Source organism: Borostomias antarcticus, assembly GCF_949987555.1.
Source record: "Borostomias antarcticus genome assembly, chromosome: 4".
In the NCBI taxonomy this organism is placed as follows: domain Eukaryota; kingdom Metazoa; phylum Chordata; class Actinopteri; order Stomiiformes; family Stomiidae; genus Borostomias; species Borostomias antarcticus.
Window position 1 is genome coordinate 35,609,924 of NC_140237.1, and position 15,000 is coordinate 35,624,923.

The 15,000-nt window shown below is 46.0% G+C and overlaps 2 protein-coding genes across 2 annotated transcripts in view; both read left to right on the plus strand.

The window, feature by feature from the left end:
- Positions 1-898, plus strand: part of LOC311307965 (transcription factor E2F4-like) — a 6,254-nt gene extending 5,356 nt beyond the window's left edge. The window contains exons 9-10 of the mRNA XM_084436865.1: positions 312-356; positions 454-898. Coding sequence (XP_084292991.1) covers positions 312-356; positions 454-569 — 161 coding nt within the window. The 3' untranslated portion in view covers positions 570-898. The remainder of the gene's footprint in view (positions 1-311; positions 357-453) is intronic.
- Positions 899-1,825: 927 nt separating this feature from the next.
- Positions 1,826-8,864, plus strand: LOC311308039 (cytochrome P450 2B4-like). The gene is made up of 9 exons (XM_084436964.1): positions 1,826-2,000; positions 3,564-3,726; positions 4,211-4,363; positions 4,533-4,693; positions 5,823-5,996; positions 6,817-6,955; positions 7,062-7,249; positions 7,543-7,684; positions 7,914-8,864. The coding sequence occupies exons 1-9, from the start codon at positions 1,839-1,841 to the stop codon at positions 8,102-8,104; spliced, it is 1,473 nt and encodes a 490-aa protein (XP_084293090.1). The 5' UTR covers positions 1,826-1,838; the 3' UTR covers positions 8,105-8,864.
- Positions 8,865-15,000: the final 6,136 nt, after the last annotated feature.

Below are 15,000 nucleotides of genomic sequence, written 5' to 3' on the forward strand. Positions count from 1 at the left end.
TCTACTATAGTATTGTTTGGAATTTCAATAAATTGGATCAACTTTACCTGAACACCACCACCCCCTCTCTTCTCTCTCTCTCTCTCTCTCTCTCTTTTCTCTCTCTCTCTCTCTCTCTCTTCTCCTGGACACCAAAACCCTTCCCCTCTCTCTCTTCTATCTCTCTTTCTATGTCTCTTTCTCTGTCTCGCTCCCGCTCTCTTTTTCTCTCTCTCTCTCTACCTGGACACCACTACCATCCTCTCCACTCTCTCTCTCTTTCTCTCCACTCTCTCTCTCATTCTCATTCTTTCTCTCTTTCTTTCCTTCAGAAATGTTGAGTGCAGATCTGCTCGAGGAGCTCATGGCCTCTGAGGGTAAGGGTGGAATGGTTTAATGGTAGAATGTTTTCATGTTATTTATTTAGGTATGTTTTTGTCTAATTCTGTCTTTTATCTGTTTTTTACTCCCCAGTTTTCTCTCCTCTGCTCCGCCTCTCCCCGCCCCCTGGGGACCACGAGTACATCTATAACCTGGATGAGAGTGAGGGACTCTGTGACCTCTTCGACATCCCCATCCTCAACCTCTGACCTTCCATCCCTGCTGGACTGAAAGGATATTCTTTTAAGAAAACTTTGTAATACAGATGAATTGATCTATTTTTTGATGTATAGTTATTTTGGGGGGAGACAGTTTTCATACGTTTGTGCTGTTTTTGACATATGAACAGGGTCTCCCAGATGAGGCTACAGGAGAACATCCTCCCGGCTAAAGAGCTTTCAACTTTTCACAGATGCAGCAGCAAAGGCTTTTTAACCTATCATTGCACTAGCTAGCTAGATCCATAGATAGATAGACAGATGGATAGACAGACAGATAGACAGACAGACAGACAGACAGATGGATAGACAGACAGACAGACAGACAGACAGACAGACAGACAGATAGATACTTACTTCATTGAAATAAATTGTCAAAAGCTTGGGGTCAGGATGTTAGAATCTACTGAAACTCCAGGAGGTAGGGGGTGGGGTTAGGATTATGAAGTTGTATATATATATATGTATAACTGAAGTTGTGATGGCTGCAGTTTCTGCTTTGTCCACAAGACGGTGCCAGAGCATCAGTCACGGGAGGCACAGAGGAACAGCATCTATTGACTTTCTAAAGACGTGTGTAGCTTCCTGTGTATATCCTCCTCTACCTCCTGTATGTCGATGTGTGACAGAATGCACTAGAACACTCAGGTGATGTCAGCATGACCTTTCACTGGTAGATAACATCTCTTATCAGTCCTTACTTGCACCAGAATGGCGTGCATAGCACAAAGATTAGTGACTCAGGATCCAACTCACCATGTAAAACCAGCTGGTTTGAGTATTCACTTAAAAATAAGCTAGTGTGTGTGAGGGGAAAATAGATTAAGGAATATTTTGATCGTACTTTACAAGTGAAAAGTGTGAAGTTGAATTTTTCTAAGGTAAATAGGCCTACAGAACAACGCCTACCAATCCGTTTTTATATATTGTGTATGTATGTTTATAGTGCACACCCTCGTATGCATGTATAATGAGAGAACCTGGGCAACAAGGCTGAAATAATATTTGTTTTTAGTGTATTTTCACCAGGTTAAAAAGTATATATGTGATTTATTTTGCATTGTTTGCATATATGTGATCATCTTGCATTTTTTTTTATTGCAATAAAATATGTCCTAAGATTCCTTGTGATAGTTTGTGTGTAGTTAGATATCTCCTGTTATGGTTGTGCTGTTTACTGTTCAGTGTGTACCCATGCGTGTTGGAGCTGTATAAAGTCCAGACTAGTCCAGGTACAGTAGGCCTAGTGCGCAGTGCACCATGCTGGGGTTCGTAGTGCTGCTATGGCTCTTTATCTTCCTGCTCCTCTTCCTGGTCAGGGTCCGCAGACCCAAGGACTTCCCTCCAGGCCCGTTTCCTCTGCCCGTGTTCGGGAACCTTCTCCTGCTGAGTCCCACCAACCCACTCAAAGACATTGAGAAGGTGAGCACTTCCCAGTTCTTCTGAAGTACGTGCAGACCTAGCCTAGCCTTCACCTGGGGTTGTTTGTTTGTTTCATATAGCCCAAGATTCAGGCTAATCTTCCTAGAGTTCAGAAAATATAAAACAGGACTAACACAAAGTGGACAGAACAAATTATTGAAAAAGCCTTTGCCAATCCTATGACTATCTAATCAGACGACAATCACCTAACCTCACCTGACCTACTAGTATGGAATTAAATCAATACCATAAGTAAGTCGTGATTGTAATTAAGAAGTTGTACTTGTGATTTTTATTTGTAATGGTTTTTGCATTAAGAAAGCTGTAAGCAGCAGTTCCAGAGGCACATTTTGAATGGGCCCTGCACTCGTTTTTTGTAAATGTTCAACTTTAGTCTTTTTCCTCCAGGGATATTAGATCAGTACTAGAGCTTTACTCCTGGTTGAAGCTACGTTTCTTTTTCAGAAACAAGTCCTGTTTCTCATGTAAGGCGAGAACTTTCTCTGCAACTTGTATTTTTTTTTACCAGTGCTTGACCATGGGGATCTGTTGTATAATCGACCAGTCCATTACCTGAACACGTTAGATGCTACATCACAGTGTAGGCTACTGAGATTTATCACAAATAGTAAAGCACTTACTCACTGTATCCTGTATGCCAGGGTGGGCTGGCCTTCACTTACCTTACGGAGGCTCAGTCATTGGTACATGTTTATTTATAAAGCCTTGTTAGGTAAACTCCCACCCTACATCTGCTCTCTTATTGCACAGAGAGCTGCAGGTATAGACCTCGGAAGGAAAGCTTTGACAGGAGGCTAGGATGTGCGCTGCTCCTCTCACTGGAATAAGTCTGCAAAACAACTGTAAACTGAGCCAGCTGTTCCACTGGCTGCTTTTAAAGCGCGTATAGGTGTTATGAGAAATGACTCAGTTGGTAGCCTACTTGTCACTCTCTGTAGGTGTTATAACTTTTTACCTTTTTTGCTTGTTTTATCTGTTGGTGGTTTTATCGGTTGATTTGACAGGATATTGTGGCGTTGCGGTGTGCTAGCAGACAAAACAATAGACGAATAGACGATAGTAGGAAAATAGCCAACCGGCTTGAATGTTTATTTCCCTGCCTCCTGGGCTCACAACTAACCGGGGTTGAGATATGTCCACAGCTACACTAATTTAGTCCTCCAAAAAGCATTCCCCTCGCTCCCCAAAAACTATCTCCTCCGTCCTCTGCTTCCCCTCTAAACCACCACCCCCCCCTAGTGGACACTCCCCCCACAACAAACCTAACTAAACCCACTACCCATAATTAGACACAGACACGTTACAATATATAGGTGCTGATCTAGTTGTTAGAAGTGCAGTATGTTAATATGAGACCAGTGACTTATTAGAGATGTTTAGAGCACCTCTGTAGATACGTTCATTGAGGTTGGAGAAAGGTGAGTGGGCTGCTCCTGCACAGGCTGGTTACATACAGTAGGGCTGAGAACAACATTCAACATGATCCAGTATCAGATGTTTTCATGACTTTTCTCTCTCTCTCTCTCCGTGGGCGTGTTCCAGCTGGCGCAGCGCTATGGCAGCATCTTCAGCCTGTACGTGGGCACGCGGCCTGTAGTTGTGTTGAACGGCGTGAAGGCGATCCGCGAGGCGCTGGTCACGCGGGCGGCAGACTTCTCCGGACGCCCGCATAACCTCCTGATAAGCCACGTCACCCAGAACAAAGGTACAGAGCGTCCTGGACCGGCCTCTGGGGTACAGAGCGCCCTGGACCGGCCTCTGGGGTACAGAGCGCCCTGGACCGGCCTCTGGGGTACAGAGCGTCCTGGACCGGCCTCTGGGGTACAGAGCGCCCTGGACCGGCCTCTGGGGTACAGAGCGTCCTGGACCGGCCTCTGGGGTACAGAGCGCCCTGGTCCAGCCTTCTTACGTTAGTAACGATCAGCTGATGGCTAGCGTATTTGCCGGTAGCCTACATCCAGGAAACCGAGCCAGGCACAGGGTGCACCAGCATGGTATAGGAAATAAATACCCGTTAATATTTATTCTCATGTGATGTTTCAGTTAAACCAAAGCAGTTAAACCATGGATCATTATTACAGTGACAGTATTTATTGTATTTCTTTGTTCATATTTCTGTAATGTACGCGGACACACACACACATCACAGCTAACAGTAACATCTGTGGGCGTGCTTGCCGTCGTGTCAGGCATCATCTTGGCGGATTATGGGTCCAGCTGGAAGGAGCACCGGCGCTTCGCTCTGTCCACGCTGAAGAACTTTGGTCTGGGAAAGTCCTCCATGGAGCAGCGTATCCTGGAGGAAGTCACCCACATCAGCTCTGAGCTGGAGTCCAGTGATGGTGAACACCAGCACACATGCACACTCACCTAAGCTCAATCATGCACGCACATACACTCACTCACTGACTCACACACACACACTCACTCACTGACTCATGCACACACTTGCTATCCAGTTTGAAACAAGAACCTTGTGATAGCCTAGTCTGTGTGTTTGTGTCCTTCCAGGCAGCTCCCTGGACCCTCAGGTTCTGTTCCACTTCGGTGCGTCCAACATCATCTGCTCCCTCATATTTGGGGACAGATTTGATTACAAAGACCCGTTCTTTCTCACCCTCATCAGAGAGATGCAGGAGATGAACACGCTGGCCATTGGACCGTGGGCCATGGTAAAGCCGGCCGCTACTACTGCAAAGTCCCGACTCAAATACTATTTGCATGTACTGTAAGATATGCGGTGTGTACTTGATGTAGTTTACAGGGTAGTTAACCCCACCCCCACGCCTGAACACACACTACTAACATGTTGACTCATATTACCACTGCTATCAAAACCTTCATTGCAAGTATACAGTAGATCTTGTTAAGAAAATAGTTTACAATAGAGTTGTTTACTGATGTACTGTAAATGGTTTCTCACTCCTCCTTATTACTTATAACTGTGGAGTGGGGTCTGTCTGTCTCAGATGAAGTCATCCCTCTCTGTCTGTCTCAGATCTATGACCTCATCCCTCTCTCTCAGATCTATGACCTCATCCCTTTCTGTCTGTCTCAGGCTGCGCTCCGAATCGCATACTACCCTACTATATAGTATGCCAAAACAGGATGTAGTATGTCCCAATACATAGTATGCCACATGCAGTATGGCAAAAATACCAGGATGTCCTACTACATCCGGTCGTATTTTGCAGTATGCAAGCCAGCAGGCTTTTCTGGCTATTCTGACCCACAATCCTGTGCGCAGCGGAAATGTGCGTTACATGTGCGAGTCGTGACAGCTGTAGACGAATGTCGCGTTATGGACGGCGACGGATGTGGGCAAATTTCAAGGTGCAATGTTATGACAAGGTAGTATGTCCCAATTGGATGCCTAGTGTTGCAAAGTACGTACTTTCTAAGGGCAGCTGTAGTAGGTACTGGTAGTAAGAAGGAGAAGTATGCGATTCGGAACGCAGCCTCAGATCTATGAACTCATCCCTCTCTGTCTGTCAGATGTATGACCTCATCCCTCTCTGTCTCAGATCTATGACCTCATCCCTCTCTGTCTCAGATGTATGACCTCATCCCTCTCTGTCTCAGATCTATGACCTCATCCGTCTGTCTGTCTCAGATGTATGACCTCATCCCTCTCTGTCTCAGATCTATGACCTCATCCCTCTGTCTGTCTGAGATGTATGACCTCTTCCCTCTCTGTCTGTCTCAGATCTATGACCTCATCCCTCTCTGTCTGTCTCAGATCTATGACCTCATCCCTCTCTGTCTGTCTCAGATCTATGACCTCATCCCTCTCTGTCTCAGATCTATGAACTCATCCCTCCCCTGAGGATCTTTCCTCTTCCATTCCGGAAAGTCTTTGACATCTACGGGAGGCTCAGAAAACACGTTCAGAAGGTTGTGGACGAGCACAAGCGGTCCCGGATGGCAGGAGAGCCCAGAGACCTCCTAGACTGCTACCTGGACCAGATTGATAAGGTACAACACAAAGAGAACAGAAATGGATCAGAGAGCAGAATGGCTGCAGGTCAATACACAACTCTGAACCAGGGAACAGTAGGTTACACCTTTAGATGGTTACTAAAGATGCCCTTTGTGTGTGTGTGTGTGTGTGTGTGTGTGTGTGTGTGTGTGTGTGTGTGTGTGTGTGTGTGTGTGTGTGTGCGTGCATGCGTGCATGCGTGTGTGTGCATGCGTGCTTGCATCCTTGTTTGTGTGCAAAATTAACACCCGCCAATGGCGGGTAAAATTTCCATTTGGCGACTACATTTCGGAGGCTATCCACCACGCTGGCGGGTAAATGTTTGTACCAATAGAGTCATGTAATAAATTATGCGTGCGATGTCGCCACATCCATGCCATAGACCGGCGTTCTGTTTGTTGTGTGTTGCACTTAAATAGCTCCCCCGCTGCACCAAATAAAGTTTTCAGTCACATGACTGTTGCGGAGCCTCGCACACTAGGAGAGACTGGTGACGGGAGGCTACTCACGCAGAAAATCCTTCCCATTTACCTCAGAGGACGCGCGCTACTACAGTCGACACCTGTGGAGATCAAATTAAACTAATTTATTTAAAATTTTACTTTGGCCTCTTCCTTAAGCATGTATTCAACATAATACTATTATCTGGATGAAAAGTACTGAAACAGATGTATAATGTGACAAAAAAGGCAATTTATTATTTTGGCCGGTAAAAAATATACTTGGCCGGTGGATTTTTTCATCTACCAGTCCCCTTGGCAGATGAGCCAAAAAGTAAATTTTCAGCCCTGTGTGTGTGTGTGTGTGTGTGTGTAGACATCAGATCTAGACACAACATTTGATGAGGCTCAGATGGTGATAATGCTGCTGGATCTGTTCATCGCCGGGACAGACACCACCTCCACCACCCTGCGCTATGCCATGCTGTATCTGATGAAACACCAGGACATACAGGGTGAGTAGGACACGCACGCACACACACACACACACACACACACACACACACACACAGGAGCACGTGGGAACACATGCCCCTCCATCTGAGTCCGTGCCCTCTCCAGAGCGCTGTCATCGGGAGATTGAGGCGGTGTTGGAAGGGCGCCCATACCCGTCGTATGACGACCGCCACGCCATGCCGTTCGTCCAGGCCGTGATCCACGAGACGCAGCGCGTGGCCGACATCGTGCCCCTCAGCGTGTTCCACGCCACCAGCCGCGACACACAGCTCCAGGGCTACCGGGTGCCCAAGGTTAGTCTGACTGGATGAGCTGTGTGCTGAACAGGGTCATCCACTGCTGGCCATGCAGGTCCAGATGGACTCCATCCGCATTGGTCCATCCAGGGGGGAGGAGCCCTGTGCTTCTTGTGTCCCAGGGTGAAAGGCAGACTAGTAACATTAGCCTTGCTAAGGCAGTAGTCAATGAGCTTAGGAATCTCACTGGAATCAACCGAACCGCTGGTCTTCACAATAAAAGTCTCCCTTTCCTTATTAGTCCTCTCCCCCCCCCCCCCCTCTCTGGCTCGGTGCGTCTGTTGCTCCAGGGAACCACGGTGATCCCCAACCTGTCCTCGGCGCTGCATGAACACGGCCAGTGGAAGTTCCCTCAGGACTTCAACCCCGACAACTTCCTGAACGACGACGGAGAGTTTGTGAAGCCGGATGCCTTCCTGCCGTTCTCAGCAGGTGAGATCAGGGAATGGAGAGGGAGAGGGAGAGAGAGAGAGAGAGAGAGAGAGAGAGAAAGAGAGAGAGAAAGACAGACAGTGTTATAAAACCCCTTTAAAGATATGGCAAGCTCTGTTTTGTGAGTACTCTGTGTGTGTGTGTGTGTGTGTGTGTGTGTGTGTGTGTGTGTGTGTGTGTGTGTGTGTGTGTGTGTGTGTGTGTGTGTGTGTGTATTTGTGTTCCTCAGGCTTACGTGTGTGCTTGGGCGAGGGTTTGGCCCGGATGGAGCTCTTCCTGATTCTAGTGACGCTGCTCCGTCAGTTCCGGTTTGTCTGGCCCAAGGACAGCGACCCCGCTGACGTCAGCTCCGTCTACGGTGCGATCCAGTCACCCAGGCCCTTTAACCTGGGGGTGTGTCTGAGGAGCAGCCAGCAATAGGCTGAACAATCCCTAACATCCACACGGAATACCGAACATTAAAGCTGCAATAACAGATTTTTTCACATTTTCTCTAAACTAATTAAAACCACCTGATATCAGATTGTTTCATTGAGCTACGGGTTCTTATAGCGTTCCAGCTCCAATGACTCACCCCTACCAGTCGCCATGTCTTGTTAGTCCAGTATTTCTGCCTGTGTTGACAATTTATAGCCTGTAACTTTGCCCCACCTCCATGCCTTAAATGTACATATTATACATTTTAGGCCTTTCGTTAATAAACAAGTCTCTTACTGCCATCGAGCAGTAGGAAATTGCTTATTGCCGCTTTACATTTGTTATGTTATGTTATGTTATTTTTATTTATAATGCGCCCCCCAACCAACTGTTACATCAGCCCGGGGCGCAGCCCAGGTACAAGAAACGCCAGGAATTGGAGAGTGGCTGGCTGCTGTGGGGCGTAGCGCCGCCATCATGCTTCCTAACAAAGCGCTCACAATACAAATAACAGATAAAAAGGAAGAAAGAGCAACATACAAAATGCAATACATACAAAATACAGTACAAGGCAGTTACAGTTAAAGCGCTTCACAATACAAATAACAGATAAAAAGGAAGAAAGAGCGACATACAAACAAGAGCAGGAGCAAGCAACAAAAGCGTCTGCTCTGAACGAAAGCAGCAACGAAAGCAGTTTTTAGGAACGAATTCCTAAAAACATTTTAGAATGTTTTAGGAATGGTACGATCATTCAAGAGCTCTGTAGTATGTCATTGGTTTGTAACTTGATATGAATAATTGAAGTATTGCTGACCGAATAAACCCTGAATTAAATGTGTTCGTCTCTTCTGCTTGCCTGGCCCATGTCCTGGTTGAGGTGACCCTAACCCTCCCCCTGCTGAGGGATTCTGACAACAAACAAATGAGACCAGGACACGGGTCAAACTGAAGCATAGTCAATGACTTATTTATGACAATTTATAAAGTAAAATCAGACACACCAAGCACATTTGTATATTTTGGTCCACAGCATATGACAATCACAAGGCCCAAATGATCAGTAGGCTACAACATTGTCGTTCAAAATAAAATAAGTAAAATGAAATAAACTGACATCTGATATCACATCTGTGGTGTAGCAGTCTGTTGCTCAGACATTCTGCCCTCTGTCTCTTCTTGGACAGGAAGGGCGGGTCAGTGTGCTGCAGCTCTGCGCTTCAAAACAAGTCTTCAACCATGGGAGCGTTGTTGACTATAGACAATGTGTTCAATTGCTCAAGTGTGGTCAGGTGTTGGTTCGAGTGTACAGTGGTGCATGGGGCGGGACATGAGCGTTGCACAGCAGCCGACACCTGACTGGTGTTGCATCACGGTGTTCTCTGGCCTCAACCACACCAGGCATCCCAGCATCAAAGCTGCAACAGAACAGAAGGGAGATAGTGCATTAAAATATTGGCCACAAATAAAATACAACCATACGATGTCCATAAAATGGAATAGCTAATACATGACAATGATAATTACCTGAAGTGCTGGTTACTCTTAATGTTTGGGAGCTTTCTGAAATAGCTACTCAGATGCTGGTGGCAGTTGTAGCTTTCAACAAGCACTGTGCCGTCCTCAAGTCCGACAAGCTGTGGGGTGTTGACTTTCTTCACAGGAGCGCCGTCTCTCACCACCTCAGCAGTCAGTCAAAGTGTCCACTCTGGTCTTCCTCTAGCGCTGCTTGATCAAGCCAAAGCACCAGTCAGGGGCAAACTTGGTGTGGCCTGCAATCAGGAAGTGTAGGTCCAGCTTCAGGTGAAGCTTGTGCATGGTCTGCCAAGCACAGTACCACAGCACACAGTGGTTCTTGTTTTGTCCACTGCAGTTGTCACAATAAAGGTCCACATGTGTTTCTCCAACTCCATAGTTGTTGAAGAAACGTAGTTGAATACTGCATTGCTGCTCTTGACGCCATCCCTTTGTTGATCAGGTAATTCACTTGCTTTTATGGTACCTAAACATAAAAAAGCTCAATTAATAAACAGAAATACTGATCAGAAGCCATATTACAAGAAATTCCTAACTTGCAGATTCCATCATAATTGTAGGTTATGGGTTACGATTTGCTTAAAGGGCAATGCTCGTTTTTGACAACCTGGACCTTATTTACGACATATTATAAGACGTTTGACTCACCGAGATCACTTTGGTGTAGTTCGGAGGCCTGTAGAAGAAATTTAAAATCCAGCGCGAGCCAGTATATCCATGTAATGACGGTGGACGGGGCACCAAGAATGCAGTTTCTAAAAATCTATTTTCGGCCGCATGCGCACAGGCCAGCCTGCAGACTGGCTATTCTCCGGCTCACATTCTCTGCGCTACGATCGGATTGTTGCTGACGAATGACGACGACAATATTCTCGGCACCAACAACGATCGTAGCGCAGAGAATGTGAGCCAGAGAATAGCCAGTCTGCGCGCTGGCCTGTGCGCATGCGTGCTGGAGCAAGTGGGGAAAGGCGTAAAGATCATATTACAGAGGCTAAAGACCCCGTATTTGAAAACCACTACAATGCCTCGCGTTGAGGAATCTCAACTGTCGATTCATCCAATCTGATTGATGAAAACAACCGTTTAGCGGCCGAAAATAGATTTTGAGAAACTGCATTCTCGTTGCCCCGTCCACCGTCATTACATGGATATACTGGCTCGCGCTGGATTTTAAATTTCTTCTACAGGCCTCCGAACTACACCAAAGTGATCTCGGTGAGTCAAACTTCTTATAATATGTCGTAAATAAGGTCCAGGTTGTCAAAAACGAGCATTGCCCTTTAATACCTACTGGAGAAAAACATCCTTTCTTAATCCCTTCACTTTAAACTTAAGACATAATTACATACATGCAGGGGTCAACATTAACTTTTTAGCTCACTCTGGTAGATGAAAAATTGTACCCGCCAAACCTTTTTTTCCCCAGCCAAAAATAACATTTATATAAAGCCTTTTTTGTGTCGCATAGACATACAATACATTTAATCTGCATAATAACATGATATGGTGTTGAATAAAAACAGTGGTCAGAGCAGATTCCTGGTGCCACAGCACAGGTGGTGTTGTAGTCCTGTCCCCAACTGAAAATATTGATCTAGTGAGTAGTCAACCCATTGCTAAATCCCAAACTACTAAGCTATCCCGTAGGAATGAGCCTATAACCATACCAGCTGGGCAAGCTGACTTTGCTAGCTACCTAACCTAGCCCTAATGATATTGTCCTGCTCGATGCAACATATCAACTGACCAGTTCGTTCAATGTAAAAGCAAAAGGGTCTATTTTGGGTTTTGTAGCCTCGGCGCTACCATTATGGCATTAAATAACTTATTTAGACGCGTTCTGTCCAAGTGAATTTCTTTCCCCCGAGGTAGTCTTCTTCTGTGGTGGTGGCGGTGCTTTGAAGCTTCAACCCAGCATTTGTTAAAATAGACCCTTTTGCTTAGGTAAGTGAACTTTCATTTTTATCTGACACTTGTAAATATGAGCGCCTCTCCTAACTAGGCCGATACCGATTTATTTTGACGGCAAAGTGATCATTTTACTGATCATTCTAGTATTGAGCTAGCTGCAGTTTGACTGCAGGCTCTCACTGGGCTACAATGGAAGTCAATAGGGCACCAGGAAATACGTTGGAAAAACTATGATAAATGTGCTTTTCCAAGACGGGAAGCACAGGATGTAATCTTACCATTCTCTGTATGCCGTATGTATCACAATCCAAATATTTTTTACATGTTTGGCATGGCTTGGACATAAGCATTCCCCTGGCGCTTGTTTTCACTGCTCCCATGGAGAACTATGTGCAAGTCCTGCCAAACACCTAAAAATATTCGGATTGCGATACATTCCACAGGAGAGCATACTGAGACAGGTAAGCTTACAACCTCTGTGTCCCATCTCATCTTATCATAGTTTTAAAAACGCATTTACAGGTGCCCCATCGACTTCCATTGTAGCCCAGTGAGAGCTTGCCAAAAAACTGATGAACTTATGTTATGTTTCAGGTTCATGGTAGACAGACCACAAATATGGCTATATGTCCAAAATAGCACACTACCCCTTTAATAGGACTTCCCACAGCCCTCCACCTGTAGTCTGCTGAGGGCATTTCCATGTAAGCTCTGGTTATAAGTCTGACATTCTCAATTCATCTGTGACCATTTTCCATTCTCCAGGGTAGAAGCTCTACAGAACGCATTTGACTGCACACCCCCAGTTTGCATAACAGGAAGTTTCGGGAGATGCTTCCTCAGTTGGAGGTTCATGTGTACACACTCTTATCCAGGGGTCACAGGTGAGACTGAGGGGCTCTGATTGGTCGACCATGTCTGCTGTGGACCATAATAGTAGCAGCAGTCAGCTCCGCTCCACACTGACTGAACACCGGGCATCAGGTCAGCTTCGCTCAACACCGACTGAATAGGCATCGAGTCAGCTCCGCTCAACGCCGACTGAACACCGGGGCCTCATCATGCAGAGTAGACGCGTCTTCGCTGGGCTCCTCGCGGCTGCTCTGTGTGGGCTGGCGTCTGCTCTACACAGAGAGTACTTCTTCGTGGCAGGACCGGCATCGTGGCACGACGCCCAACGGCACTGCAGAGAGCAGCACACCGACCTGGCCTTCTTCACCAGCCAGACAGAGGCACAGCGGGTGGCCGGACTCACAACAGACAGAGCCTGGGGGTGGATCGGCCTCTACAGAGATGCCGACAACGCCCTATGGCACTGGTCTGGGGGAAGGAACTCGACGTTCAGGTTCTGGAGACGAGGAGAGCCAAACAATGTTCTTGGCAATGAGGACTGTGGAATGGCTTTTGGAGGTGGAAAGTGGAATGATTTCCGTTGCAACGCTAAAATCAGCTTCTTCTGTTACGATGAGCCAAAGCTGGTCCTGGTGGCGGAGAACAAGACATGGGAGGAGGCTCTGGAGCACTGCAGGGACCAGCACAGAGACCTGCCCAGCCTGCTCTCCATGACCGACCATCTCCTGGCCCAGAACACCACAGCAGAGGCCCAGACCAGCCAGGTGTGGACCGGCCTGCGCTTCCTGGCTGGTCAGTGGCTGTGGGTGAACGGGGATGAGCTGGAGTACCAGGCCTGGTCTGTGGGCGGAGGGCTGACCCTCTGCCCCGCCCTACACCTCCGCTGTGGGACCCTGGCCAAGGTGGGAGAGCGCTGGGGGACCTGGGACTGCCAGGAGAGACTCAACTTCCTCTGCCTCAGCTTCAGAAACTGGTCCCTTGTTTAGAGATGCACTGTGTGTTATTGGAGGAGCTAAACATTATGTTGGCTGAGTGCAGGCTACCTGCTACTGATATGCTCCATGTTTGAATCATTCAGTCTGTTCTTGTGTGCTCTAAAACTATTTGATCTTTGTTTTTGTCCATCCTGTTCATGTAAATGATATTGTGTAGTATGAAATTATATATGTACTAGTGAAAATATTTTACAAGTAGCTGTAATTGTATTTTACTATGCTTTGATCCTATGTTGATTATGGATAAATGGTAAATGGACCGCACTTATATAGCGCTTTTCCACCTTAGCGGCACTCAAAGCGCTTTACAATGGCCTCTTATTCACCCATTCACACACACATTCACACACCAATGGCGGTAGCTGCCATGCAAGGTGCTAACCTGCTCATTGGGAGCAATTTAGATAAAGATAAAGATAATCCTCTTTGTGTGACAAACTCGTCTTTGATGAGCTTCATTCAAGGCAGGAATTGTTTTGTAGTTTCAGCTTTACACATTAAAACTCTTATGTCAGATTCTTATTTTGACACCTGTCATTATGTTTATTGTTTGGAGAAATGTTGAGTAGAGCAGGGTTAATGTAGTGTTAGAGTAGAGCAGGGTTAATGTAGTGTTAGAGTAGAGCAGGGTTAATGTAGTGTTAGAGTAGAGCAGGGTTAATGTAGTGTTAGAGTAGAGCAGGGTTAATGTAGTGTTAGAGTAGAGCAGGGTTAATGTAGTGTTAGTAGAGCAGGGTTAATGTAGTGTTAGAGTAGAGCAGGGTTAATGTAGTGTTAGAGTAGAGCAGGGTTAATGTAGTGTTAGAGTAGAGCAGGGTTAATGTAGTGTTAGAGTAGAGCAGGGTTAATGTAGTGTTAGTAGAGCAGGGTTAATGTAGTGTTAGAGTAGAGCAGGGTTAATGTAGTGTTAGAGTAGAGCAGGGTTAATGTAGTGTTAGAGTAGAGCAGGGTTAATGTAGTGTTAGAGTAGAGCAGGGTTAATGTAGTGTTAGTAGAGCAGGGTTAATATAGTGTTAGTAGAGCAGGGTGAATGTAGTGTTAGTAGAGCAGGGTTAATGTAGTGTTAGTAGAGCAGGGTTAATATAGTGTTAGTAGAGCAGGGTGAATGTAGTGTTAGAGTAGAGCAGGGTTAATGTAGTGTTAGAGTAGAGCAGGGTTAATGTAGTGTTAGAGTAGAGCAGGGTTAATGTAGTGTTAAAGTAGAGCAGGGTTAATGTAGTGTTAGTAGAGCAGGGTTAATGTAGTGTTAGAGTAGAGCAGGGTTAATGTAGTGTTAGAGTAGAGCAGGGTTAATGTAGTGTTAGAGTAGAGCAGGGTTAATGTAGTGTTAGAGTAGAGCAGGGTTAATGTAGTGTTAGAGTAGAGCAGGGTTAATGTAGTGTTAGAGTAGAGCAGGGTTAATATAGTGTTTGAGTAGAGCAGGGTTAATGTAGTGTTAGAGTAGAGCAGGGTTAATGTAGTGTTAGTAGAGCAGGGTTAATGTAGTGTTAGTAGAGCAGGGTTAATGTAGTGTTAGAGTAGAGCAGGGTTAATGTAGTGTTAGAGTAGAGCAGGGTTAATGTAGTGTTAGAGTAGAGCAGGGTTAATGTAGTGTTAGAGTAG